General features: G+C 42.2%; 1 protein-coding gene across 1 annotated transcript; it reads right to left on the bottom strand.

The window, feature by feature from the left end:
• Positions 1–9,043: 9,043 nt before the first annotated feature.
• LOC140716833 (beta-2-microglobulin-like) lies at positions 9,044–20,356 on the bottom strand. Its single transcript, XM_073029791.1, has 4 exons — positions 20,198–20,356; positions 12,351–12,629; positions 9,956–9,978; positions 9,044–9,869 (listed from the first exon to the last, which is right to left on the bottom strand). Exons 1-3 carry the CDS (start codon positions 20,247–20,249, stop codon positions 9,971–9,973), a joined length of 339 nt encoding a protein of 112 aa, XP_072885892.1. The 5' UTR covers positions 20,250–20,356; the 3' UTR covers positions 9,044–9,869; positions 9,956–9,970.
• Positions 20,357–26,717: the final 6,361 nt, after the last annotated feature.

Here is a 26,717-nt window from a genome sequence, read left to right as displayed (position 1 = left end):
AACCAAATGATCACTATACAGCAGGCATGAACATTACTGACCACATACCAGTCATGCCTGAATGCTCTCAGTTCAGATTTTCATTGTATCTCAATACATGTGACAATAATAAACCAATTTATTATTGGTTTGATTACTATATTGGTGGGGACACTTATAGAGAGAGTACAGAGGAGATTTACAAGGATGTTGCCTGGATTGGGGAGCATGCCTTATGAGAATAGGTTGAGTGAACTTGGCCTTTTCTCGTTGGAGCAACGGAGGATGAGAGGTGACCTGATAGAGGTGATGAGAGGCATTGATCGTGTGGATAGCCAGAGACTTTTTCTCAGGGCTGAAATGGCTGACACGAGGGGGCATCATTTTAAGGTGCTTGCAAGCAGGTACAAGGGGGATATCAGAGGTAAGTTTTTCACACAGAGAGTGATAGGTGCATGGAATGTACTGCCAGCAACGGTGGTAGGGACAGATAAAATAGGGTCTTTTAAGAGACTCTGAGATACATGCATGGAGCTGAGAGAAATAGAGGGCTATGTGGTAAGGAAATTCTAGACAGTTTCTAGAGTAGTTTGCATGGTCAGCACAACATTGTGGGCCGAAGGGCCTGTAATGTTCTGTAGATTTCTATGTTTCTAGGTTTCTATTATCAATTTACCCATATAGTCACAGTACAAACTACACACAGATAGTGCCTGACAGCAGGATTGAACCTGGGTCTCTAGTGCTGTAAGGCAAGTTTCCACTAGCTATGTCATTGTGCTGCCTAATCCCTCAACTCAGTGACCATGGCATCCAGTAGCAGTTATGGCCCAGAATGATTCTGAAGGCATGAGTGTGAAGGCAACCTTGACCTTGACAACAAGAGCATGACATTTATTTGCCTGTGGTGAAGCTAACTTGTACATACCTGGGTCATCAGGAAGCATTTTGTTCTAAGTACCCATAAACCCTAAAGACACAAGAGACTGCAGATTCTGGAATGAACAAGCTACTGGAGGAACTCAGCATGTCAGGCAGCATGAGTGGAGGAAAAGAGGTGGACATTGATTTGGGCCAAGAACATCCATCAGGGCCAAAAGATAACCAGTATAAAGATGGGAGTGGGTGGGCTGAGACAGGAGCTGGCAAGCAAGTCAAGGAATATCTGGAGTTTCTGGGAGTAATTCAGAAGGACCAAGATAGATACATACCAAGAGGAAGTATACTAAAGGCAGAATGACCAACCGTGGCTGACAAGGGAAATCAAAACCAACATAAAATGCATGTGTCCCTGTTCTCAACCTCCAGCAAAGGCCACCTCTCTTAAATGTGTCTGGGCTTCAGGACTTTTATCGAATTAAGCTATAACTCTGCTTAGTGTATCAAACAACCCCAGCCTAGTCAGACTCTCCTATCCAGACATGCCAATATCTCTGTAAATATCCTCTTGACTACTGTAGTCGGGAGGTCAGAACTGCACACAGTTCTTCATCTGTGCACTATCTATCCAACCAATGCCTCTGATAGGTTTGTACATCTCAAGCTTCTCTACTCCAAGGAAAACAAACCCAGCCTATCCATAATGCTCTGTCCCCGACCACACCCTGATAAATCTGTCCTGCACCCTTTCCGGTGTAATTACACCTTCACAAGATGTATCCTGTGACCAACAGCGTTGTTTTGCAGGCAGCTCACAAAACTTCTAGATACCCTAGTAGATATATTTCTTCTGAAATGCTATTGCTGCAGTCCGCAGCCTGCAATTTCCCTTTAATGGATGTACTTTCGAACTGACTAAATGAACCAGTGCTTTTGTAATCTCTGGGGGATTCAGCGAATTAGACCCTAGAGAGTGCCTCTACATCCGGGGCAGCAATCCGCTGAATGAGGATGCTGCGTAGAGGCCAGATAACAGAGGATGAACCTGTGCTCAGCTCCATCATTCTGTGGCATCTAAAACATCAAGCAAGATTAAAATTGTTGAGGCTTGGGGGGGATAAAGGGCAGTGGGTGACTCGATTGGAGAGCACTCATTCTGGAGCCCTGATTGGGGTTGGAGCAAATGGCTGAACCTAGTGTTGGGATTAGCTGTCAGGGAGTAAGTGGTGGTGGGGGTTGGGGTTGGTGGTAGAGATGGGAGGAAATGCCGGAGGAGATGGAGGTAGTGAACAGGAGGTGATATTGAATGATAGGAGTTGCATGCAGGAAGGCAAATGGCAAGGTTTCTGAGAAACGGAAAAATAAACAGCTTGTTGAGGATTGTAGTGCTTACCATCTCATGATGAAAGCAGCAGTCATTACTTAAATAAAATAAAGAAGGAAGGTTTAAAGGTTTTATTAAGTTTTGAATATAGATCTGTTTCTAGCATCAATCCAAATAGGCTACTTAAGGATTTGAAAAAAAAGCAGTAGAAGATAGTGTGTACACAAAACTTTTAAAAGATGGGACACTTAGTATTTTGTAAAGATAGTAAGCAATATGAGAAAGCTTTGGGGTTAGATGTTTGAAAGGGTTTCATAATAGAGTATGAACAGATATCTTATTGGTGTTGATTGACTATGATGGGAAAAAAGTTGTGGGGAATTTTAGGTTATATTTAGGTTATATGAGTTATATGGTTCATGTCCATGTGCTGCCCCCTTTGAAATATTTTCAAGACCAGAAGTTTGGTTATGTAGCAGCTGTGTGTAAGCATAAAAGGCGGTGTGCTAGAGGTGGTGAAGAACATGATTTTGGCAATTATGCAGAAGGTGTTGGCTAATATGTAGCAACTGTGGAAGAGAATTTAGCTCAGCTTATGTGGGGTGTCCTGTATATCAGAAAGCTGTGGAAGTGCAACATGTTCAGGCGAAAGTGGGCATATCATATGCAGAGACTCTGCAGGAAGTACAGAAGACAGTGTCAAAGGGACCTATTAATATTGAGATAGTTTAGGGACAGTGTGTAAAGTGCATGATTTTATAACAAAGGATTAATTTATAAACTAAAATTTGTCACTTTTATGGTAGGTGTGGTAAGTTGTATAGGACAAACTAAAAATAGGACAGAAAAAAAAAAATTATATTAAAAGCTGCAGAATAACATTCAGAAATAAAACACTTACTGTAACTCTATAAGTTATTAATGATGCCTTACAGGAGGAGTAAATAATGTTCAGACTTCAAAGGAAGGTTGTTAATAGTTTTCTAATACTACTGTCATACCAGAGGCCCATTATCTAATGGACAAGAATTTAAGACATTTATTGAAGATTTACCAAATAAAACATATTATTTGTGTACAGGAAACCCGGTTAAAATCTTGTCTATGTTTTAAGATACAAAGTTACGTTGATATACGAGGGGTGATTGTTAAGTTCGTGGCTTAAGGTAGAAGGAGTCAATTTTTATAAAACCTAGCACATTTATTTTTCAACATAGTCCCCTCCTACATGTACACACTTAGTCCAGTGGTCGTGGAGCATACGGATCCCTTCTTTGTAGAAGTGGTCCACAGCAGGGGTGATTGATAAGTTTGTGGCCTAAGGTAGAAGGAGATGAGTTATTAACTTCAAATTTTCTGCATTATCACTCAAAGAGTCGAACTGCACGTGCATGTAACGAGAGCATCTTGGACCTCCAGATGGTCCACAGCAGGGGTGATTGATAAGTTTGTGGCCTAAGGTAGAAGGAGATGAGTTATTAACTTCAAATTTTCTGCATTATCACTCAGAGTCGAACTGCACGTGCATGTAATGAGAGCATCTTGGACCTCCAGGTGGTCCACAGCAGGGGTGATTGATAAGTTCGTGGCCTAAGGTAGAAGAAGATGAGTTATACAGCTCTCGTTACATGCACGTGCAGTTCAACACTTTGAGTGAAAATTCAGAAAGTTTGAAGTTAATAACTCATCTCCTTCTACCTTAGGCCACGAACTTATCAAACACCTCATGCTGTGGACCGGTTCTGGAGGTCCAAGACACCGACTTCTACAAAGAAGGGATCCGTACGTTCCACAACCGTTGGATTAAGTGTGTAAATGTAGGAAAAATAAATGTGCTGGGCTTTCTAAATTTGACTCCTCCTACCTTAGGCCACAAACTTATCAATCACCCCTTGTAAGAGGTGATTGGAAAATGGGTAATGGAGAAAGAGTGGCTACCTTTATTGAAAATGGGATAGCTAATAGACTGATGGAAAGAAGAGATGTTTATGGGTCAATTGTGGTTGAAATTTGGGGAAAGAATAGTCAAGTTCAGATAATTTTTTATTACCCTTATGAAAATTTAATGCCTAATATATTGGAAAGTGTGGGTGGAAATGTGTGGGAATTAAAATGCTCATAGTACCAGGTGCGGTTAACATAGAAACATAGAAAATAGGTGCAGGAGTAGACCATTCGGCCCTTTGAGCCTGCACCGCCATTTAGTATGATCATGGCTGATCATCCAACTCAGAACCCTGTACCTGCTTTCTCTACATACCCCCTGATCCCTTTAGCCATAAGGGCCATATCTAACTTCCTCTTAAATACAGCCAATGAACCGGCCTCAACTGTTTCCTGTGGCAGAGAATTCCACAGATTCACCACTCTCTGTGTGAAGAAGTTTTTCCTCATCTCGGTCCTAAAAGGCTTCCCCTTTATCCTTAAACTGTGACCCCTCGTTCTGGACTTCCCCAACATCGGAAACAATCTTCCTGCATCTAACCTGTCCAATCCCTTTAGAATTTTATACGTTTCAATAAGATCCCCCCTCAATCTTCTAAATTCTAGTGAGTAGTGCACACAGTTCTTCATCTGTGCACTATCTATCCAATCAATGCCCCTGATAGGTTTGTACATCTCAAGCTTCTCTACTCCAAGGAAAACAAACCCAGCCTATCCATAATGCTCTGTCCCCGACCACACCCTGATAAATCTCTCCTGCACCCTTTCCGGTGTAATTACACCTTCACAAGATGTATCCTGTGACCAACAACGACACAATTGCAGTGACACAAATGTGAACGGGACAGTTGTGGAAGAATTTTGGGAAGAAAAGTGTTTGGAGTGCTTGAATGGTGGTAGGACTACAAGGATAAATCTATTTAGCAGCACTTGCTAAATAGATTCCCATGCTGCTAGATTTGGAACCCATTGAGCTCCTGGACAGACTTCTCTCACCTCAGTGAACCACTGTGGTTGAAGTTAAGGGCTTCCAATGCAAGGCCTTCTGAAGGGGTTGTATTGTCCATACTTCCCACTCCACCAGTGATTATGAACCATTGTTATGTATATGCTGTGAACAGTTTATATTAAGATAGTTGAAATCCCCTGCTGTTACTACCTCAGTATTCTTGCAGATATTTCTCCCCCTCTCCCTGTCTGGGAGCCTTCAGTGATCTCCCAGCAATGTAAATTAAATGGTGTGGGAGATTTCAAAAAGATTTGGGTGTCCTTGCATAAATAGAGTTAGCATCAGGTGCAGCACATAAACATGGAGGTCAACTGACTTTGGCCTTTATTACAAGGAAGACAAAAAATTAGGGAAGTCTTGTTTCACATGCCACATCTAGAGCACAGTTTTGGTTCATTTTAAGGAAGGAGATTAAGGTTCATTTCAGAGAATCGCTAGGTTGATTCCTGACTTCAGGGTTGTCATAGACAGGGATAGCATGGAAACAGGCCCTCAGACCATCAAGTCTGCACTGACCATCAACACCCATTTACGCTAATTCTACATTAGTCCCAATTTTTAATTTTCTCCACCTTGTCAGCAGCTCTCCACTCAGCAGCTTCTACCACTTTCCTACAGAGCTGGAGGAATTTACAATGGAAAAATTGAAATTTGAATTGTTTTATTCTGTCAATTGTACCAAAATACAAATGCATAGTCTTGTTTTGCATTTGGTTCATCCAGCTCAAATCTTTGCACAATGCAGGATGAACTGAAACATTTACAGTGATTGTACTCTGCAAGTAAATAAGGTGCAAGATTACAATTGGGTACATTGTGAGGTCAAAGGTCCATCTTATTGTGTGGGAGTATTATTTAACAGTGGGTAGCAGTTGAACTTAAGCCGGGTGGGACATGCTTTCATTCTTTTGTATCTTCTGTCTAAAGGGAGAGTGGGATCCAGGGTGGATATGGTCTTTGGTTATGGCGACTGCTTTAGTGAGGCAGAAAGAATTATAGTCAGAGTCTATAGAGGTGGGGCTGGTTTCCATCATGTGCTGAGCTGTATCTGCAAATCTTTGCGATTCTTTTCTAGTTGTGTGCAAAGCAATTGCCATACCTAGCTGCCATACATCCAGATAGGATAATTTCTATGGTGCATCAATAAAATTGGTCAGGTCGACAGGGACATGCCAAATTTCTTTTAGCTTCCTGAGGCACTGAAGAGGTTTCTTGGCTGTGATAACAATGTCATTGTCCAAGACAGGCTGTAGGTGACATTCACCCCTAGAACTTGAAACTCTCAAACCTCTCAGCCTCAGCACTGTTGATGTAGACAGGAGCATGTGCACCACCTCACCCCCTTCCTGAAATTAATAGCCAGCTATTTTGTTTTGCTGGTATTGATGTTGTCATGACACCATGTTGCTAAACTCCTATCTCCTTCCTGTACTTTGACTCATCGTTATTGACCCACTAATGTTCTATCATCTGCAAACCTGTAGAACAGAGTCCGGCCACATAGTCATGAGTGTACGAGGGGCAGAGTAGGGGACTGAGGACATAACCTTGCGGAGCACCATTGTTCAGAGTAATCATGACAGATGTATTGCCCCCTAAATTTACAGGTTGTGGTCTGTTGGTCAGCAGGTCAAGGACCCAGTGAAGCATTGATTCCCAGGCTCCAGAGTTTGGTGATGAGTTTGCTTGGAATTATATTATTGAAGCAAAGCTGTGGTCAATAAACTATAGTACAATGCACAATCGTATCGCACACATTCTGCAAATTGCTCCAACTGTGTAGGTGAGTGACAGAAAGAGGGGAGCTGCTGACAATGGGGGGAAAATAAAAATACAGATGAATTTAGTATGAACGTAAATGGGTGCTTAGTGGTTGGTGTGGACTGGGTGGGCCGAAGAGCCTATTCCCATGATGTTTCTCTCCAAGCTCCCTCTCTCCTCAGCTCCTTATTTTCAAAGTTAAATGAGTGGCGTGGGGCAATGGATAATTGTTGGGGTTCAATGTGGATATTGGGCAGTGGGGAAATTATATGGAGTCGGGTGTGAATGTGGGTCGCACAAATTATAACAAACCCCCATCATAGTAAAGACCCAAACCCAAGATCCCAGTATTAAAGATCCACTTGCCAGTTTCACAGTTTCAAAGACCCAACCCCAGTCCTGTGGTATCAAATACCCAACCCCTATTCTCATGGTGTCAAAGACCAATCTACAGTCACACAGCATCAAAGATCTAACCCTCAGTGTCAGATTAATCCAGAGTTTCAGAATGAATACCCATCCACCCACCCAGACAGTAATGGCTTGTGATAGCCCACAGTGACAAAATGCTCACGTACTCATCCCTATTCCCCATAGTTCACTGGTAGTATGTTGTTCACTGTGCTGGGACTCAGTATCTAGTATCTCTCATTACTGTGTGTGACTGAAGTGTGAATGTTATCTCTGCACTACAGGATGAAATTTACCCCTTTTGTAAACATTGTGCACTGTGATAAAACTTTCCCTGCTGGTTCATCTGAACCCTCTCACATAGGATGTGGCTACCCCTACCGTCGATCCTATTAATTATTCTTTATCATGCCTGGGGGGGGGGGGGGGGCAGCTAGGCGTACACCTCATTGCTGTAGTGTGCCAATTCTCAGGGGAACTGAAATATTTCTCTGGCTCCTTACCCAATTATTCATCGACAGATACCACAACATATTAACCCGAATCTGTTCAGATCCTCCTCCTCAGTTATCATTGCAAACCAGCAGCAGCATAATTTCACTTCTTCATAGCTCCAGTGACTCTAGTACAATCCTGAACACAGGTGCTGTTGGTGTGGAGTTTGCACGTTCTCCCTGTGGAATTCCCCAGCATTCTCCTGTTTCCTCCCACGTCTCAAAGATGTAAGTTGCCCCTAGTGTATGGAAAGTGTTACAACCTGGGGGAGGATGGGGAGAATGAAACATGGTGTTCATATAGATATGGCTCATGCAGATGGCTCTTTATGGTCAGCACAGCTTTTGGGCAGTTCATGGCAGAGCTGCTCATGGGAAACAGACCCTTTGGCCCATCACATTCATGCCAACCATCAAGCATCCACACTCTCACCGGGAAAATGTGCGAACTACACATATCAACACACAAAGTCAATCAACCCCAGGTCACTTGATGACCTGAATGTCCTTTTCTCCTAATGACAACCTTAATCACTCCCTCTGTATGGCAGCACTGTGAGAACATTGTACAACAATGGATATTTTTTTGTCATGTTTTCTTTCTCGTCTTAATTTATTCTTCGTGTCAATGTCTCTAATGCTATGTGCCTGTGACCCTGCTGCAGTTTTTTCATAGCAACTGTGCAGATGACAATAAATTTGACACCATTGTATGGAAATCTCAAAGCCCCCTTTCCTCAAAAGCTACCTAACCTGCCTAATGTCACCTCACATGGCAAACTTCCCTCCGGTGCTCTGCCCCCTTTTCTTTCTTCCATGGGCTTCTATCCTCTCCCATCAGATAACCCTTTCTCCAGCCCTGTATCTCTTTCACCAATCAACTTCCTAGCTCTTTACTTCACCCCTCCCGGTTTCACCTATCGCCTTCTGTTTCTTCCTCTCCTTCCCCCACCTTCAAACTCTGACTTATCTTCTTTTCTCTCCAGTCCTGATGAACGATCTCGGCCCAAAACATCAACTATACCCTTTTCCATAGATGCTGCTTGACCTGCTGAGCTCCTCCAGCATTTAGTGTGTGTTGCTTGGACTTCCAACATCTGCAGATTTCCTCGTTGTTAGTAACTGCTTCAGAAATTGAAAACACTATGTAAGTGGAAGTTGCTGTATTTTTGTATTGTTGATACCAACACTGACATTGATTGGTTCATTGTTCTAAGAGTCACAAATGAGAAAACAAGGAGATAAGGTAAAATGTATTTTATTCACTTATTCTCGTGTGTTACACATTAAAGATTTAACAATAAATTCCCCCCACAAATCTGAGCATGTAATGTAATGATTTGAAAAAATCCCCCCCCCACAAACCCTAGCATTTTATGCAATGATTAAAAAAATCCCCCCCCCACAAATCTGAGCATTTTATGCAATGATTTTAAAAAAAGCATTTTGTGACATTTCTGCATTCCCCTTGCTTAAATCAATAACAACACCCAACAGCTAGAAATGGAATTCAGTCCTGCAAGTCACCAAGGTGGAATGGGAATGGTAAGAAAGATGCACAAGTAGGGTTGGCCAAAGGTGTTCCAAAAGCAGCATCATACCTGGATTCCAAGCTGAAAAGGTCTGGGTGGGCTGGCACAGGTTAGAGTTGCTGTAAATTGTGCTGTGCGCGAATGAGTACAACAGTCTATAGGATGGGGATCAATGCGTCAAGTACTACTGAAGGAGGTTGGGTGGGGGGAGGAGGAGGAGGATGAAGAATATTTCTAGGTGCTTCTATAAGCCATGACTTACAGGCCAGTTCTCTGCAGCAAATGGAAGGGAAATTTAATTTCCAATTAACTATTAAAACAACCATTAATTTCACTGAAGAGTAGTCAGAAAGAAAAAGAGCAAATCTTAATTCCAAGGATATATGGTTCTAAAGCAAATCATTGACATATAATTTCAAAAATGAGATTAAGCTATTATTTTTTGAGCTTCAGCAACCCGATCAAAACATGCAATCATGTTGAAAAGATGGAATTTTGGTATTGTCAATTCGCTCTTGTCGGGCTGGTGTTCATGGCTGCAAAACAAAAGAGAGTGAGGAAGTTGAACATTAGGCCAGAATACTATCATCAGTAAAAACAAAAAGTGTCAGAGTTTGCTTACCTGTGGTGCAACAGCCTAGGAGTCTGTAAGTGAAAACAGGGGGAAAAAAAAACATGATTAGTGAACAGAAGAGATGAGACCCACACATAGATATTAGTGGACAAGTGACCAAAGTCTGTTGAAGTTTCCATGCACCATCATGTCAACTGCAAGATCCACTGCTAATGGAGCCACAATCAACCAAATCATACGTGAATCCACAACTTGAGTATGTTCACAGTGGAGGGATGATCTGGGAACAATGGATCTAAAGTCACCTCTTCCTCTCACCATCATCAAGTTATGTCTTAAATTATTCACACAGTACACTTCAAAGTACAATTTTTGGAATATAAAACTATGAGAGGCATCTACTAGGCAGATAGAATCCTCTTCCCTATCTGGAAATGTCAAATATACTGCTTGTCCTCTCTGCTTGTGTGGTCTTTCATTGATCATGGCTATTGAATTTATTGAGTAGGTCTGCAAGAAAATGAATCTGAGGGTTGTATATAGTGACATACCTGTACTTTAATAATAAATTTACTTTGAACTTTGAGGTGAAATTAGTTAAGATTCCTGAGATTGTTGGCATGGACATGGTGGGACGAAGAGCTAGCTCCAGTGTTGAAGTGTTCTATTTGCTGATTGCTGACAATTGGCTAAGTCAGAGAGGTTTTGGAAAACATGCTCAGGGCTTGTATCGAGAAAATTGTTGCACTGATACAGAATCCTACAGCCTGATTTCAGGGTCTAACATAGCTCCTTTGTAAGACACTCAGCCAAGTCACAGGTTAAGGGTTGAGGCTCATTTCAGACACATGATCACAGAAACTACACTGACATTTCATACAGTCAAGCTGAGTCACAGGTTTGGATTGTGGACGGGGCCTTAAATCCACTTCCCATCATAAAAATTTTCGTAGCTTCATTAAAAAAAATGTTTCCTCAGGGCATCTTGGCCACCCTCTACATTGCCTTGTTAACATCTCATTTGAATTTGCTTTATTTTAGGGGAGAAAAATGGTCAGTATATGTTAATTATAGGTACTTTACATGACTGAACTTTACGCCAGACACGTACAAAGGTATGTAATTACATGGTACCTGGAAATGAGGTCTAAGCAGGAATTCAGGTGATTATATAAAGATTAAACGATACCTTGGAAGTTTCCAGAGTAGAATCTAATTAACGTTTGATATTAGGTGGAGAAGAACTTGATTAGAGCTTAATTGTGCATATTGGAGTAAAGAATGTATACTTACATACAGTTCAGCTGCAATAATCTGCTATTTTCATTAGATTAGGCAGTAGGTTTATTATCGATCTCATCAATTATACTACCTGCACTCCCTTAAAACTTACTAGGATCCCAGTTCCTTGGGATCCTTTAGAATTCACTGGTGCCCTGGGCCTCATGTTCCTGTTGCACTTACTACGTTCACTGAAAACATATTGCAATACCATGTAACATACAAAAAAAAAGTGAACTTAAACTGCTTTGCGAATACGCCAACTTTCAATTGTCAAGAAAATCTGGCAGTCCAGCACCACCAAAGTCCTGAGTGTGTCAGATAATTAGAGACTTATAACGGATTCCAGTTAATTGGGGCCATCAGTTATTCGGGACTGCAGCTTATTTGGGACAACTCTTAGAACAAAATCAGATCAAGAAAATTGCTGGTAGTCCCCTGTCACTTAATTGGGACAGGAAACTGTTACAGAACAGTTTCTAACTAACATCAGTGGCATGCATGTCATGTGGCCTTTAGACACCACACTGTAGTTTTTAAATAGCATCAGTTGCATGAGTTTGTGTTCAAAATGCAGTGATTTTTGTCACTGATAGCTGGTGAGTAATAAGCAGTAAGACAATTCAGAACCGTTTTGCTCACTGCAGTTTCAAGCATTCAGGCTTGAAAACACCAGAAATCACTGGGAGTGAAAATCAATCGGTTTCACTATTTTAACAAGTTCGAAACAACTAAGAAGTTGAAGGTATTGACAATCATCTTGAATGTTACAATGACAATGAAGATTTGGAGGATGCCATCCTCGAAAGCATTGTCTGAAGGCATCCATTATCTACACCAACTGTCTGCACCGATTTTGTTCATGTACAATCAAAACAATATGTGCCATACACTAGATTCACAATAACTATTAGGAACTAATACAGAGTTTTATAGTAGTTTTGGAAGTGTTCTAATTTGTTCTGTATTTCATTTAAATACAAAATTTGTTACTCAGTTAAATGGTAATTTGGCTTTTTTTAAGCATCTTATTAACTATTTCCATGAAACTTCAGCTAATTGGGGCAACAGCTTAATAGGGCCAGAACGTACTGGTCCTAAAGTCTCCCAAGTGACGGGGATCCATTGTATATGATTGATGAGGATCGCATGTTTTACTCACCCAGATGGTAAACTTTGGAATCACCATTGTGCATCACCCTGCAGGTATAAACCACTCCATCCTTGGGGGTGAACTCAACATATTTGGTCAACTTGAATTTCCAGTTTGGTTCAAAGCTGATGTCAGACTGCTTTGCGTTTGATATCTCAATACCATCCTGCAGCAAATCCAGCTTGATGTTGGGTGGGCTGAATTCTCTAGCATGACAAAGAAGAACATTGCTTTCACCTTTCGAGATGGGTTTGTAGGTGTAGACGTTGACCTGCGGTGAGCTTACATCTGCAGATACACAGGAGTCACAGTGAGTGCATATCATAAAGTCAGTTCAAATTCAGGTATCATTATGAGTCTCCTACACTGAGAATCCCATCACAAGCTTGCCCCTAGAACATAGACTAGTGTAGCACAGAACAGGCTTTTCAGCTATGTCTGGCCAACTATTATGCCAGTTTAACTAATGCATCTGTCTGCATAAGCTCTGTACACCTCCATTCTCTGCCTGTTCATGTGTCTGACTAAATTTCTTTTAAACATTGCTGAACCTATTCCAGTATTGAGTTCCAGGCACGCACCACTCTCTGCTTTAAGAAAACTTGCATTGAATGTCTCCATTAAACTTCCCCCACCTCACCTTGAACCTGTGCCCTCTGGTACTTGACAATTCCCCTAGGAAAATGATTCTACCTGTCCTGTGTTTCTGCTCACGAGGCAATCCATCTGGGTGCTTCCCCTATATCTCATTTATGTATGAAAAACATTTCCCATAATCACCGTGCATTCTAACTCCTCTTTCCTAATCACGTGTCCAATGGCAACATAATTTCATTGGACGTGTGATTAGCAAAGAGGAGTTAGAATGCACGGTAATTATAGGAAAGATTGAAGGGATGAAAGAAAGAAGACAAAGACAAATGATGATGGAGACAGCAGCCAGAGAACTGGAAATGGATACCAACAAACTGATCCACATGACCCGAAACAGGAGCATGTGGGCCACGGCAGTCCAAAGCTCAAACTGGGCACAGCACCTGACGATAATGATGATGATGAAGAAGAAGAACAGGTATCACTGGCAACACCCACTTTTTCCCCCAGATAAAATGATATTCTTTTAGAATCATTTTAGTCTTTTTTTATAAAAGGCACTCCCACAGTGCTGCTGGAGCAGACATTTCAGGATTTAGACTCATAATGAAAGCTAGCCGATATATTTCTTAGTTTGGCTGATGTATGACAAGTCAGGAATCTATTGGTAATGCTTTTCCCCTGTCACTGTTGTCCTTCCTTGTTAACAGATATCACTGGTAATCATTGCAGCCATTATGCTTCCAACCTCTTCACACCCTAGTCAGAGAAATTAAAACATCCCCCAACCCCTCCTCCATCTAACTGACCAGTGTCCAAATTTAATACATCATCTACCACCACACGTATTTCACCCCCTTTTGCGGATTCCTGTCTCCTCGATGAATCCCATGGCCCAAACTCTTCCAACTGCCCTTCACACTACATCGTTCCACCATGAACCACGAACTACATGAAATGCAGCACTCACCCTCTCACCCCTTTCCTTCTCACCAACTTGTGTACCAAAGTCTCCTTCCAAGTGAAGCTGCACCCTTTAACATGGTATTGACCATGCTAAATTGATCAGTCCATCATGGATAAAGCCCTCTCCTCCACTGAGCACATCTACATGGAGTGCTGTAGCAGTAAAGTAGCGTCCATCATCAGGGAACCATGCCACGCAGGTCATGCTCTCTTCTTGCTGCTGCCACCAGGAAGTAGGTACAGGGGCCTCAGGACTCACACCAGCAGGTTCAGGATCAGTTATTACCCCTCAACCACTAGGCTTTTGAACCAGTGGGAATAACTTCACTCATCCCATCACTGAACTGTTCCCACAACCTATGCACTCACTTTCAAGGGCACTTCATCTCACATTCTTGATGTTTATTGCTTATTTTTTATCCTTCCAATTTGCAGAGTTTGTTTTTTACACATTGGTTGGGTAGATTCTATTACACTGATTCTATTATGGTTCTTGTACCTACTGAATATGCCTACAAGAAAACAAATCTTAGGGTTGTATATGGTGACATGTATGTGCTTTGATGATAAATTTACTTTGAAACTTGAACAAAATGGTTTCCTCAACAACAACCACTGCAGATTGAGTGGCCATTTTGCAGAACCCCTCTGTTCAGTTCACAACAATAACCTGCAACTTCCTGCATCCTGTAAATCTCCACAGCATTCTCACTCTGACTCTATGTCTTTACTTTCATATCAGTTTTCATCTGAATAGGTTATTCAATGTCAAATTCAACAATCTCAGACAGACAGCTTTTCCAGTTGTATTAGACATGATCAATTTCAATGGAAGCAGGGACTGCTTGGTAGATTGGGCTGTATCTGTGAGGAAGGAGGTATGGTTGGTGTTTCAGGTCTAGGACTCCTCATGATGTTGATGTGAACCAATATGTTTCCTTCCCTTTGTAAATGAGGCCTGATCTGGATGTTCCTGACTGTTTCTGTTTATATTTCAGATTTCCAGTATCTGCATTTTTTCACTTTTCGTTCCCTGACAGTATTCTTCTCTTTGGGCTCTCCAAATAGATTCTCTTATTTTGGATTTCCAGTAGATGCTCCGTTTGGTATTGCACATTTCACAATGAAGAGTTTGTCTTTATTTCTTTTCTCAACACCTTCTCCATTTTCACCTCCTCCTGTCAAATCAACATCCTTCTATCGTCTGCCAGTCTACTCCAACCTGTAGCACCCAATTACAATGGACCCTTATACAGTGTTTGGGGTGGTGATCTTCCATCCGCCCCACTGTTAACTAATTTTCCCCAATTCAACTTATCAACCTGAAACTTAACCCTGTTTCTCTCTTTACAGATGCCACCTGACCCACTAACTGTTTCTAATGTTTTCTGGTTTTGATTTAAATCACTGAAAGGGAACTATTTAGGCCAGAACACTGGGTGATGAGAGATTACTTTATCATGCACTCACCTGACTTACTATCCTTACATACTGCAGGTGCACTCGCTAAACAGAAGGTGGTAGTTTAATGTTGCTCATGACTGCCTTCTCAAGATGGTGGGGGGGGGGGGGGGAGGGTAACAAAAATCTGATTTATAGAGCAACCACCCCTTCCCCCACATACATACTCAATTCCAAGAATCAACAAATCAAAACTTTACAACTACAGTAAAGCATAAATAATTTGCTGTTTAGAAAATCAAACACTTCAAAATCTGGTTCGCTTAGTAACACATTTCCTTTCCACTCTCCGGCACCCAGTTCCTGTGATCTTTTTTTTTCAACTATTGCAGCCCGAGTTCCTGCACTCTCTTTAAGCTTAACTGGGAAACCTAGTATAATACTATGTAATCTCTTTTTTTAAAATGTAAATTAAATGTACATTGAGGTATTAATTAAAAGAATATTCAAAAGTCCAGAAAGTCTGCTGGTCCAACATGAGTAATATTCAGAGTTTTATCAGAATATTTATTCACTGTGCCAAGATTCTCACTCCCCTACTTAATGGAGTTGTTTGTATATTAGTCAGGGTCTGTCAGCCATGGAAGAGCCACACAAAAATCAAAAAATATTGTAAAGTCATGTAAGAACAGCAGATCAGGAGATACAAAAAAAAAGTAGTCGCTATGTAAAGAAAGATGAATTTAAAATCTTAAACTGAGATCTAAACAAGGCAGCCACATTTGAAGTTGTGATGAATGAGCATCACAAAGGCACACAAGATTACACACTGTAATCTGCCCCTAACGTGCAAATGTGTGGTGGAACTGATGGGCATCCAGAATTGATTACCATAAAAATCAGTAGAGGAATGGGATTGCTCTATGAGCTAGGACAGACTTGACAGGCAGAATAGCCAACTGATATGTTAGAAGGAAATAGGGAAATACAGATATTATATGAACCCCCTGTTTATCAGTGTCAGATCATGGCAATGGAATCTGTTCACACTGCATTAAAGACACAATAATGTACATACAGTGTGTGTGTGTGTGTGTGTGTGTGTGTGTGTATAGAGACATACACACACACACACAAATACATACATAGTTAAAGTCAGTTTGCAAAAGGAATCTGTTTTAGGGATGGTTTCTTCATGACACTTAAGTGCGGAAATGCAATAAAAATGCTTGCTGAGTATTGCACAAACACCCACAGCCAAACAGTGGAGAGTGATTGTGATACACTGCTGCCTGATACAGTCCAAGGTTCAGTCAACTGGCACTTTGATAAGGACTTAACCTATGACGGAACTCTTTCAGAGAAAGGGCAGTGGGACACTGGAACTACTTGAGAGCCTTCAAAAAGAGAAAAAGACAATACAGAGACTGCAGAGCTTTTAGTAAGAGGGAGAAGTGGCTTTGAAGTTAATAAGAGGAACTAAATGTGATGCACACCATTCAGCCCCTCCAGTCTGTTCTTCCATTCAATGACATTGCATTTGGTCTTCTATCTCAACACCATCTTCTTAGACTAACCCCATATCTCACCATTCCCTCAGTTCACCAGAATCTAGCAACCTGTTTTGAATGTAACCAATGACTAAGCCTCTATAGCTCTGGAGCAGAGAATTTCAAAGGCACACCATCCACGTGAAGGTAATTCTCATGCACTCATGTAACTACACATTAGTTTGGAGAACATGACTCTAGGTCTAGACTCTTTAGCTAGTATAAACATCCTCCTGACATAAACTCTCAAGCCTTTTAAGCATGTTTCATACTTATAAAGCTTTGAGCACACAATTACATCTCAAATTATAGACCTTGCCACCACAGTAACCAGTGTAGTGAATTGTTATTATACCTCAATATGTCCCTCCATAGCAAGCACATCTTTCCTTATGAAAGACACCAGAAGTTCCATTTATTTCTATTATTCCCTATGTGTTTGCCAAATAGTGGGGTCATACTTGCTATACTCCAGTCTGCAAGGTCCATTTCAGCATCTACAGATTTTCAGAAGATGATATCCAGACTATCCATTTTCTCCATCACCATCCCTTCAGTGGTCCGGTATGTAGATCATGGGATCTTTGGAACTTATCTACTTTCAGGATCTATTTTTCAGTTCTATCCCTTTTACTCATATTTCTTTCTTTTACTTTCTTGCAACTGACCTCCTTATCTCCCTTATTTGATTCTATGTTACATCTTCCTTTGCTAACAGATTCCACCATATACTGACTGCCCTTTGTCACCTCCACCTATCACCTCCCAGCTTACCTACACTTTCCCTCTCCCAACTAATTTCAACTCCCAGTCAAACCTTCCTCAGAGGGATCCACCTATCTCTTGTTAGCTCTCACCCCACTTCTTCATACTATCTCTCCTCTGCTCCTAGTCCAGATGAAGAGTCTTCCACCAAAACACCAGCTGCCTATTTCCCCCCACAGAATCTGCCTGATCTGTTAAGTTCCTTCAGCAGCTCAATTTTTGCTACACATTCTCCCAGCTCTCACTGTGCCCCACACATGCCCAAGCTAGTTTTCTTTTTTACACAACCATATAAGCTTTTACAGGATGTTACACTCTGTGCCTTTCTTTACCAATTTCTAGATAAACTTTTTTTGAATTCTAAAAGATTCTCAATCTTCAAGTTTGCCAACACAGAGATGAATCTCAAGCTTGTATATAGTATAAATACTTTGATGATAAATGTATTTTGAACTTTCAGAATCAGGTTTATGATCACTGACTTATACTGTGTATTGTGAAATTTGCACTACAATGCAAAGACATAAAATATTTACATAAATTACTAATAATTATGCTGTTTATCCCATAATCAATGATTGGTCCACTTCTCTGGTTGGTTCTATCTGCCTTAAAGAAATGTTTTACAAGTTAGTCCTGACGAAGGGTCTCGGCCCAAAATGTCGACTGTACTTCTTCCTATAGATGCTGCCTGGCCTGCTGAGTTCCACCAGCATTTTGTGTGTGTTGCTTGAATTTCCAGCATCTGCAGATTTCCTCGTGTTTGTGTTTTACAAGTGATGTACTTTTGTTTTAAATACAAGCCATGGCTCATTTGAAGTCATATCCTCTAACGGAGTTTCCCTATTAATTCTGACCAACCTGCCCCTCATAATTTTACATTTGATTTTATTTACATATAGAAACCCTGGTTTCAGTTTGAATCATACCACTTTCTAACTGCATGTAGTATTGCAGTTAAGGTTTGTCCTTTACCAGCATTTAATTAACCCTTTCTTGTTGCACAGTACTGATTCCAAAATGATTTCTCTTACTGGTTCCCAAACATACCCAGTCCTCTACAGTTCACAACTTCATCCTTTTCACAAGGGCAACAGAGCCAACAGGGAGAGAGGAGTTCCATCAGACATTAGATTAATTGGAAGCTCGCTCTGTGAGGGGAAGGACATGGAACATTAAGGTTAATGGGGCCTTTCAGAGGGAGGACATGGTGCTTTGGACGACACCTCTTTCAAATGCAATGAGCATGGGCATAGGGTCTAATATGATTGGGTAAGGGCTTTTCAAGATGAAGGGGGCATAGGACATTAATGGGAACACATTCAGAGGGGGGGCAGAGGGTAGTAATGGTGTGTCTTTCCAGAGCCGCGGTGTGCTAATGGGGCATGTATTCTGAGAGTTAAAGACATGGGTTTCTGGATTAATGGCTGTCTCTTTCAGAAGTGCAGCGCCAGACATAGGGCACTAAGGTTGATGGGTAATTTGGGGCACTTACAGAGACAGTGTGGAAGCACACTGCATCCGATAGAAGGAACAAGAGACTATTCAGCCCTTTGAATTTACTTTCCCTCTCAACACTATTCATCCACATTCAGTTCTATGCTACAGCTTTTTCCCCCGAATCCCCCTAGCCCCAGAAACAGTTTCCAACTCCAGGGTTTTGTGGGTCTCACATAGAAATGGGGCACAGAGAGGGGGAGGGAGAGGGGAGAGGGGGAGGGGGAGGGGAGGGGGAGAGAGGGGGGAGAGAGGGGGGAGGGGGAGGGGAGGGGGAGGGGAGGGGAGGGGAGGGGAGGGGAGGGGGAGGGGGAATGGTACTATGGAAAGGTGTTTCTTTTTTTCCTTTTTCAATCCTTTTATTAATATCAACATGGTAAGACTAGTACATAGATAATGGGATTACAAACTTACAAAATTAAAATGAACATAAAAGAATACACAAGCAATAAGTACAATATAGTTAAATATATAGAATATGGAAAGGTGTTTCTCTAGAGGTGGAATTGAGCATTACACCCAGTGGGAAGGATTGCTTTCCTGAGGGCGGTGGGGGCATTGGGTGTAATAGAAGGTCTCCTTTCGAGAGAGTCATGGGGCAATAGGACAAATGGGTAAATCTTTCAGAGAGCAGAGAGGGGACGTGGATGTAACAGGTTAGGTGGAGTACTCTCTGAGCGAAGGTTAATAGTGCCCAGAGACAGGTCTTGGGGCATTAGCGTAAATGGGCAGTTCGCCTTTGATACAAAGACTTATGGAATCGGGACCTAGGGTATTCTTTCAGTCACTGCGGTCCCTGGAGTATAGGGCCAAATAGGACTGGAGAATTTTCCCAATCCTGCCTACTCCCTACACACCCAAAACGACAAATTTACTTACAGTGCTGGAGTAGGTCAGTAGGTCAGGCAGCATTTAAGTAGAGGAATAAGTTGACGTTTCGGGCTGAGATTCTTCATCAATCCCGACCCAAAAGATAGACTGTTTATTCCTTTCCAGAGAGGCTGGCTGACCTGCTGAGTTCTTCCAGACACTTAATGTATGTTCCTCAATATTTCTAGCAGGAGCAAAAATAAGTTTACTTACTCGCCGCACACATCAACCCAAGCGAGAGCAGGATCAGAACATGCAGCATCATTTTCGGACACACGGCTCACACCAGGCACTTGAAGAAATTTGTCTCTTCGTCTCCTCAACTGAGCACCCGCGCTTGCACCGAGAGACTATGCGTTACCAACCGGCCGCCCAGTACCAATAAGAAAGCGGCACTCCGCCCTTTCGCCTCGGCACAACCAATGGTAGTATTTAGAAAATACGCATCATCAGTCTCCGGGTGAAAGATCGCGGTAGAGTTTGCAGATCGGGAAACCAGGGCGAATCGTTCAGATCGGCGATCTCTTAAAAAAACTTAAGGGGGAAAAGAGGGCAGTCCCGACTGCCTGTGTCACAGCACTGACAAATCTACTTCAAATGCAGTATGAAACATCACAAGCAAAACATTAGCGTGATTTTCTGGAATTTCATAAATCATGTGATTTTGGAATAATTATTTTGAGGCAGTTGGATGCTGGCCAATTTTAGTGTTTTCATAGGACGATGAGCTTATTCAGTATACCCGTTTCTCGTCAGAGCTCAGTTACAGCTTATCCATTTAAAATGCCTCAGATCATACCACAATAATGCTAAGAATTTAACTAGGTAGTTACCATTTTGCAGTCTCCTGTGACAATAAACTTGAAATGTACAAATGTACTGTAAATGTACAAATGGCATGAATATTGGATTTTTGCAGTAGTACATAAGTTGACATGGACTTAATCTAACATGCTTTTATGTAACTTACACGATAAAATAAACATCATAAACATAACGATATTAATGCAAGTCGAGAGAGAGAAAGAGCCACTGATGCAAAATGGAGATGATTATAGAAAGATTAATACAGAAACGAAATATAATTCAGATTATCCAGCAATGTAAGGATAAATGGACTTTTTGTCGTATTGTGTATACTTGTAAAATTTATGTTTTGTTGCGAATGCTGCTTACATGATGCTATTTACCTGTAATACTGTTACAAATAAGCTTTTTCTTGCACTTGTGTATATATGTACTTGCGCATATGAAAATAAACTCGAATTATACATCAAATTAGACATTTATGTTATAAACTCTCACTTAGTTATTATCCTTTTGCAATGGCTCGGGTTACCCAATTATTATGCTAAAAAAAATCTCAGCTAGAGTTTATCCTTTGGCAGTGGCTCTGGTTACCCAATATTAATTTTTAAAACTGCTCTAAACATGTCTTGTTTTGCATTTCTTCTTACAGGGGACACAGGGTTTGCAGACCTGGGGGGGTTAGTATCCGATGAGTCACGCAGCGTGTTACTGACACAAGTCGCCGCCCTCCTGTGCAACTGCGCAAACGCGTGTGTAATAGGTTTTTACCAGTTTCACGAGTGGCTTACAGAGAAGTCTGGCGGATTCCCGGAATTACCGATTCGGGCTCCAGTCCAGATGACTTTGCTCCTACACCCTGAACCGGACATAGCCCTCTCGTTACGAAGAGCTCGATTGACCTGCGCTGTCAACTCTGGTCTTACTGTAGGAGCACCTGAAACTTCGGCAACTCCTGGAACAGTACTTCATTGACGAAATCCTGTCAAATCTGAACCCATTTAGTGTTATAAACAACAAAACAAATGTGAAACTGAATCTACCTGCGACAGAATCTGCAGCCCCAAAGTCAATTTACAGTGTGATTGAAGCTGCACATATTGTTAATTGCTTCAGTTGAAGCCCAAATGTGTCGGTCTTTTTATTTTCAATTTTCAACGCTCAGAATTTAAAGAATATTGGAGACTCAAGAACAATATTGTTTCTACAGCAGCAGTTTCAAAATTGTGAAGTAGGGGAGGAAACTGAATCCAGGGGATTTCCAGAACTAAAAACAAAATCTCCTAAAATTCCTAAGCCGTGTCTTCGGAGAGATAAACACAATTAATGTTGCAGATCGAAGTATTTTAAATGTCGGGGAATTTATGGTTTTGGATCACGTTCAATTTTTTTGGTAAATTGTACACTTGAAGTTGTACTAGACGCTGGTGAGGTCGCACTTGGAATATTGTGTTCAGTTTTGGTTCCCCATAATAGAAAATATGCTATTAAGCTGGAAAAAGTGCAGAGGAGAATTACTAGGGTGCTGCTGGGACTCCGGAGACTGAGTTATGGAGTTAGGTTGAGCAGATAGGGACCTTTCACATTGGAGCATATGAGACTGGGGGTGATCTTATTTAAAAGCATGAAGTACACAGATAGGGTCAATCCATACAGGATCCACTTCCATACTGTATGACTATGACTCTAAGTAATACTTTATTCCCCCCCCCCCCAATTTCTGGTATGTGTTTTGTGCTCTCTGTTGTGAAGACGACTTACACAGTTTAAGATTTCTCACTTCCTTCTACTCTTTTTGAAGGAGATGAGAAATTGCTTCAGGAGTGGACAATCCAGCCTGCTTCCCCATTTATTAAGGCCAGCAGAAATCTGGAGCAGATCACCCATATTGAATGACAGGACAGGCCCTATACTGCTGCTATTTTCTTATGTTCCAGATCATGACTCATACCCTAGTTCAGTAGTATGTTCCAGCATGAACCCTGAAGGGTCTATTTCTGTGCTGTAGTACCCTATCACTCTATGGATGTACATTTGTTCCGATGAACAGCAGAATAAATTTCCTCCCCCTCTCTCCACTTTTAGTAATTGTTCTTCCTTGTTAGCTTTGTGTATATTTTGCTGCCATTCCTTACATCATTGTGGAGTTGTAGTTACCATAGCCAGAGAGTTTTGCATATTTTCTGACTTATAGAGTTATAGCAAAGTACAGCACAGAAACAGGCCCTTTAGTTCATCTAGATTGTCCCATACCATTTAAACTGCCTAGTCCTATTGACCTGTACCAGGACCACGGCCATCCATACCTCTACTATCCATGTACCTATCCAAACTTCCTTTAACGTTGAAATCAAGCTTACATGCACCACTTGTGCTGGCAGCTTGTTCCGCACTCTCACAACATTCAGAGTGAAGAAGTCTCCTCTCACGTTCCCCTTAAACACTTCACCTTTCACTCTTAATCCATCATTTTTCATTGTAATCCCACCCAACCTCAGTGGAAAAGGCTGCTTGCATTTACCCTATCTATACCCCTCGTATTTTTGTATACCTCTATCAAATCTGCTCTCAGTCTTCTACACTCCAGGGATTAATGCCCTAACCTATTCAATCTGTACTTATTACTCAGGTCCTTCAGTCCCTGCAGTAATTCTTGTAATTCTTCTGTACTCTCTCAGCCTTATTTACATCCTCTAGGTATTGCACACAATACTCCAAATTAGGCCTCACTAATGTCATATACAATTTCAACATAACATCCCATCTCCTGTACACTACACTTTGGCATATGAAGGCCAATGTGTCTTTATGACATTTTAAATGAACGATGGACCTATATTCCCAGATCCTTTTGTTCTATCTCATTCAGTGCCCTACTGCTCACCATGTAAGACCTGGCCTGGTTGGTCCTACTGAAGTGCATCACCTCACACTTGTCTGCATTAAATTCCATCTGCCATTTTCAGTCCATTGTTCCAGATGGTCCTGATCCTGCTGCGAGCTCCGATAGTCCTCCTCACAATATTGGTGTCATCTGCGAATTTGCTAATCCAGTTAACCACATTATCATCCAGATCATTGATAAAGACGACTGTCAGGAACAGGGACAGGATTGGATCCGAATGCAGGACGCAGGCACTGAAGTACTAGGGGTAGGACAGGATGGGGATGCCATGGCAATGCAAGGGGTACTGCAGGTGGGGCTGGATCCCAGAGGTCCAGCGAGGCAGGGCAGGATCCCAGAGTTCAGACAAGGCAGAAAGATCCCAGAGTTCGGGCGAGGCGGGAGGATCCCAGAGTTCAGGCAGGCAGAAGAGCCCCCTGGGGCAGGCACATAACCCCTGGGCAGGGCCATCTCCCAGGCAGGAACACAGAGGCCCGGGCAAAGAGTGGAACACCTGGGCAGGTGCAGGCACAACCCGTAGGGAGCAAGGGGTGGAAAGGGTCAGAGTCCTCAGGGCAGGCCACATGGATCCCGGGCAGGGCCACCTCCCAGGCAGGAACACGGAGGCCTAGTCAAGGCAGGGCACAACCCATGGGAAACGAGGGGAGAAAAGGGTAGTCCTCAGGGCAGGCCGCATCCTGGGCAGGACCGCCTCCCAGATAGAGACACAGAGGCCTGGGCAAGGCGCAGACACCTGGGCAGGTACGGGGCACAACCCATCTGAGGTGAGGGGTAGGAAGGGGACCGAGTCCCCCCACCAGGCAACGGCCTGGCTTACCCAACAGAGGCAAGGGAACAGAAGGGAGCTGGGTCCAGGGTGAGCAGCAGGACAACCAGGATACACCAGTAAATAGGGAGAAGCAAGCAGATAGCACAACAGCACAGGCAAGGCAAATACAGTGGAACAGCAGGACCAGCACACACAAGAGAAGCAGGAAAACAAGACAAACCTGGACAGAACCAATACAGAGCAGGTCAGAAACCAGGCCAGGTAAACAGGGTACAGAGCAGGTCAGAAACCAGGCCAGGTAAACAGGGTACAGAGCAGGTCAGAAACCAGGCCAGGTGAGCAGGGCAGAACAACCCCCCAACTAGGCTCAGTCCCCAAGCCCCTTATAAACACCTGCCCCTAATAGGTGACAGGTGTACCTCCTTAAGCCAAGATGATCCAATGGCTCCGGGTGACAGAAGGGCTGGCTGCAAGGCCCGGAGTCCGGAGTCTGCAGACCGGAGCAAGACCCGGAAGGTGGGCTCTGGTCTGGACCCTAACAATGACAAACAATAACAGACCCAGCAGTCACAGGCACTCCACTAGTCAGAGTCCTCCAGTAAAAGATTCAACCATCCACTATCACTCTCTGGTTTCACCCACAAAACCAATGTCTGATCCAATTTACTAACTCATATAACTATATAACAATTGCAGCACGGAAACAGGCCATCTCGGCCCTTCTAGCCTGTGCTGAACGCTTACTCTCACCTAGTCCCACTCAATGCCATCTTCAATGTCTCATCTTCAATGCCAATCAACTGAAACTTACTGACCAACCTCCCATGTAGAACATGTCAAATGCCTTGCTAAATTCAATGTAGTCAATATCCATTGCCTTGCCTTCATCAACTTTCCTGGTAACTTCCATGAAAAACTCTGTAAGTCTGTTACCACCTGCCACTCTCAAAGCCATGCTGACTATCCCTGATCAGTCCCCATCTATCTAAATACTCATAAATCCAGTCCCGAATACCTTTCAAAAACTTTCCTACTATGATGTTAGATTCACCAGCCTATAATTTCCTGGATTAGTTTTAGGACCTTTTATAGTGGAACAACATTAGCGATTCTCCAGTCCTCTGGTACCTCACCTGTCGCTAAGTATGATTTAAATCTCTGCTAGGACCCCTGCAATTTCTGCACTTGCAAGGTCCAAAGGAATGCCTTGTCATGCCCTGAGTATTTATCCACCCTAATTTGCCTCAAGACAGCAAACACATCCTCCTCTATCATCTGTGTAGGGTCCACGAAGTTGATGCTGTTTTGCCTCACTTTTATAGACTCTGTGATCATCTCCTGAATAGATAAAGATGCAAAAAAAATTATCTAAAATCTCCCCTATCTCTTTTGGCTTGAGCATGGATTATCACTCTGATCTTTCAGAGGACCACTTTTTTCCCCTTTCAATTCTATTGGACTTAATATATCTGTAGAACCTCGTAGGACTTTCCTTCACTTTGTCTGCTAGGGCAATTTTATGTCTTCTTTTAAACCTCCTAATTTCTTTCTTAAGTGTTCTCTTGCATTTCATATACTCCATAAGTACCTCATTTGTTCCTACCTGCCTATACCTGCTACGCATCTCCCATTCTTCATTACCAGGGCTTCAATATCTCTTGAAAACTAAGGATCCCTAAACCCATTATCTTCGTCATCATCAGGTCGCATCTGGAATTTCCAGTTGGCAGACTATTTCCCTCCCCGCTGCTCTGTCCCAACACTTGTCCACAACATCCCTAGTCTTGTCCAGCTTGGTCTAATTCTTGATGTTATCCAGCCACGTTGTTCTTTGCCTTCCTCTTCCTTTCTTTCCCTCCACTTTTCCATATAGCAAACCCGACAATATGTTATCTCTCTGCGTAACATGTCCACAATAAGCAACTTTTAACTTCATAATCTTCTCCAGCAATGTCTGTGGTCTATCAGCTTTGGACAAAACACTCTCATTTGAAACTTTCTCTACCCAGCTGATCTTCAAGATTCATCAATAGCACCACATTTCAAAAGCATTTATTAGTTTCATGTCATCCTTCTTCAGGGTCCATGTTTCTGATCCATACATCAGCAGTGACCATACGTAACACTCGAGGAAGTGGATCCTACTTTGGATGTCTACCTTCTGATTGCATAGTAGACCTTTTAGCTTCATGAACTGGGCCTTAGCCATACCTATTCTCCTTCTGATCTCAACTTCACATCTCCTGTCATCT

This window comes from Hemitrygon akajei, chromosome 2 (genome assembly GCF_048418815.1).
Source record: "Hemitrygon akajei chromosome 2, sHemAka1.3, whole genome shotgun sequence".
NCBI lineage: Eukaryota > Metazoa > Chordata > Chondrichthyes > Myliobatiformes > Dasyatidae > Hemitrygon > Hemitrygon akajei.
This window is presented reverse-complemented; position numbering and strand designations above follow the sequence as displayed.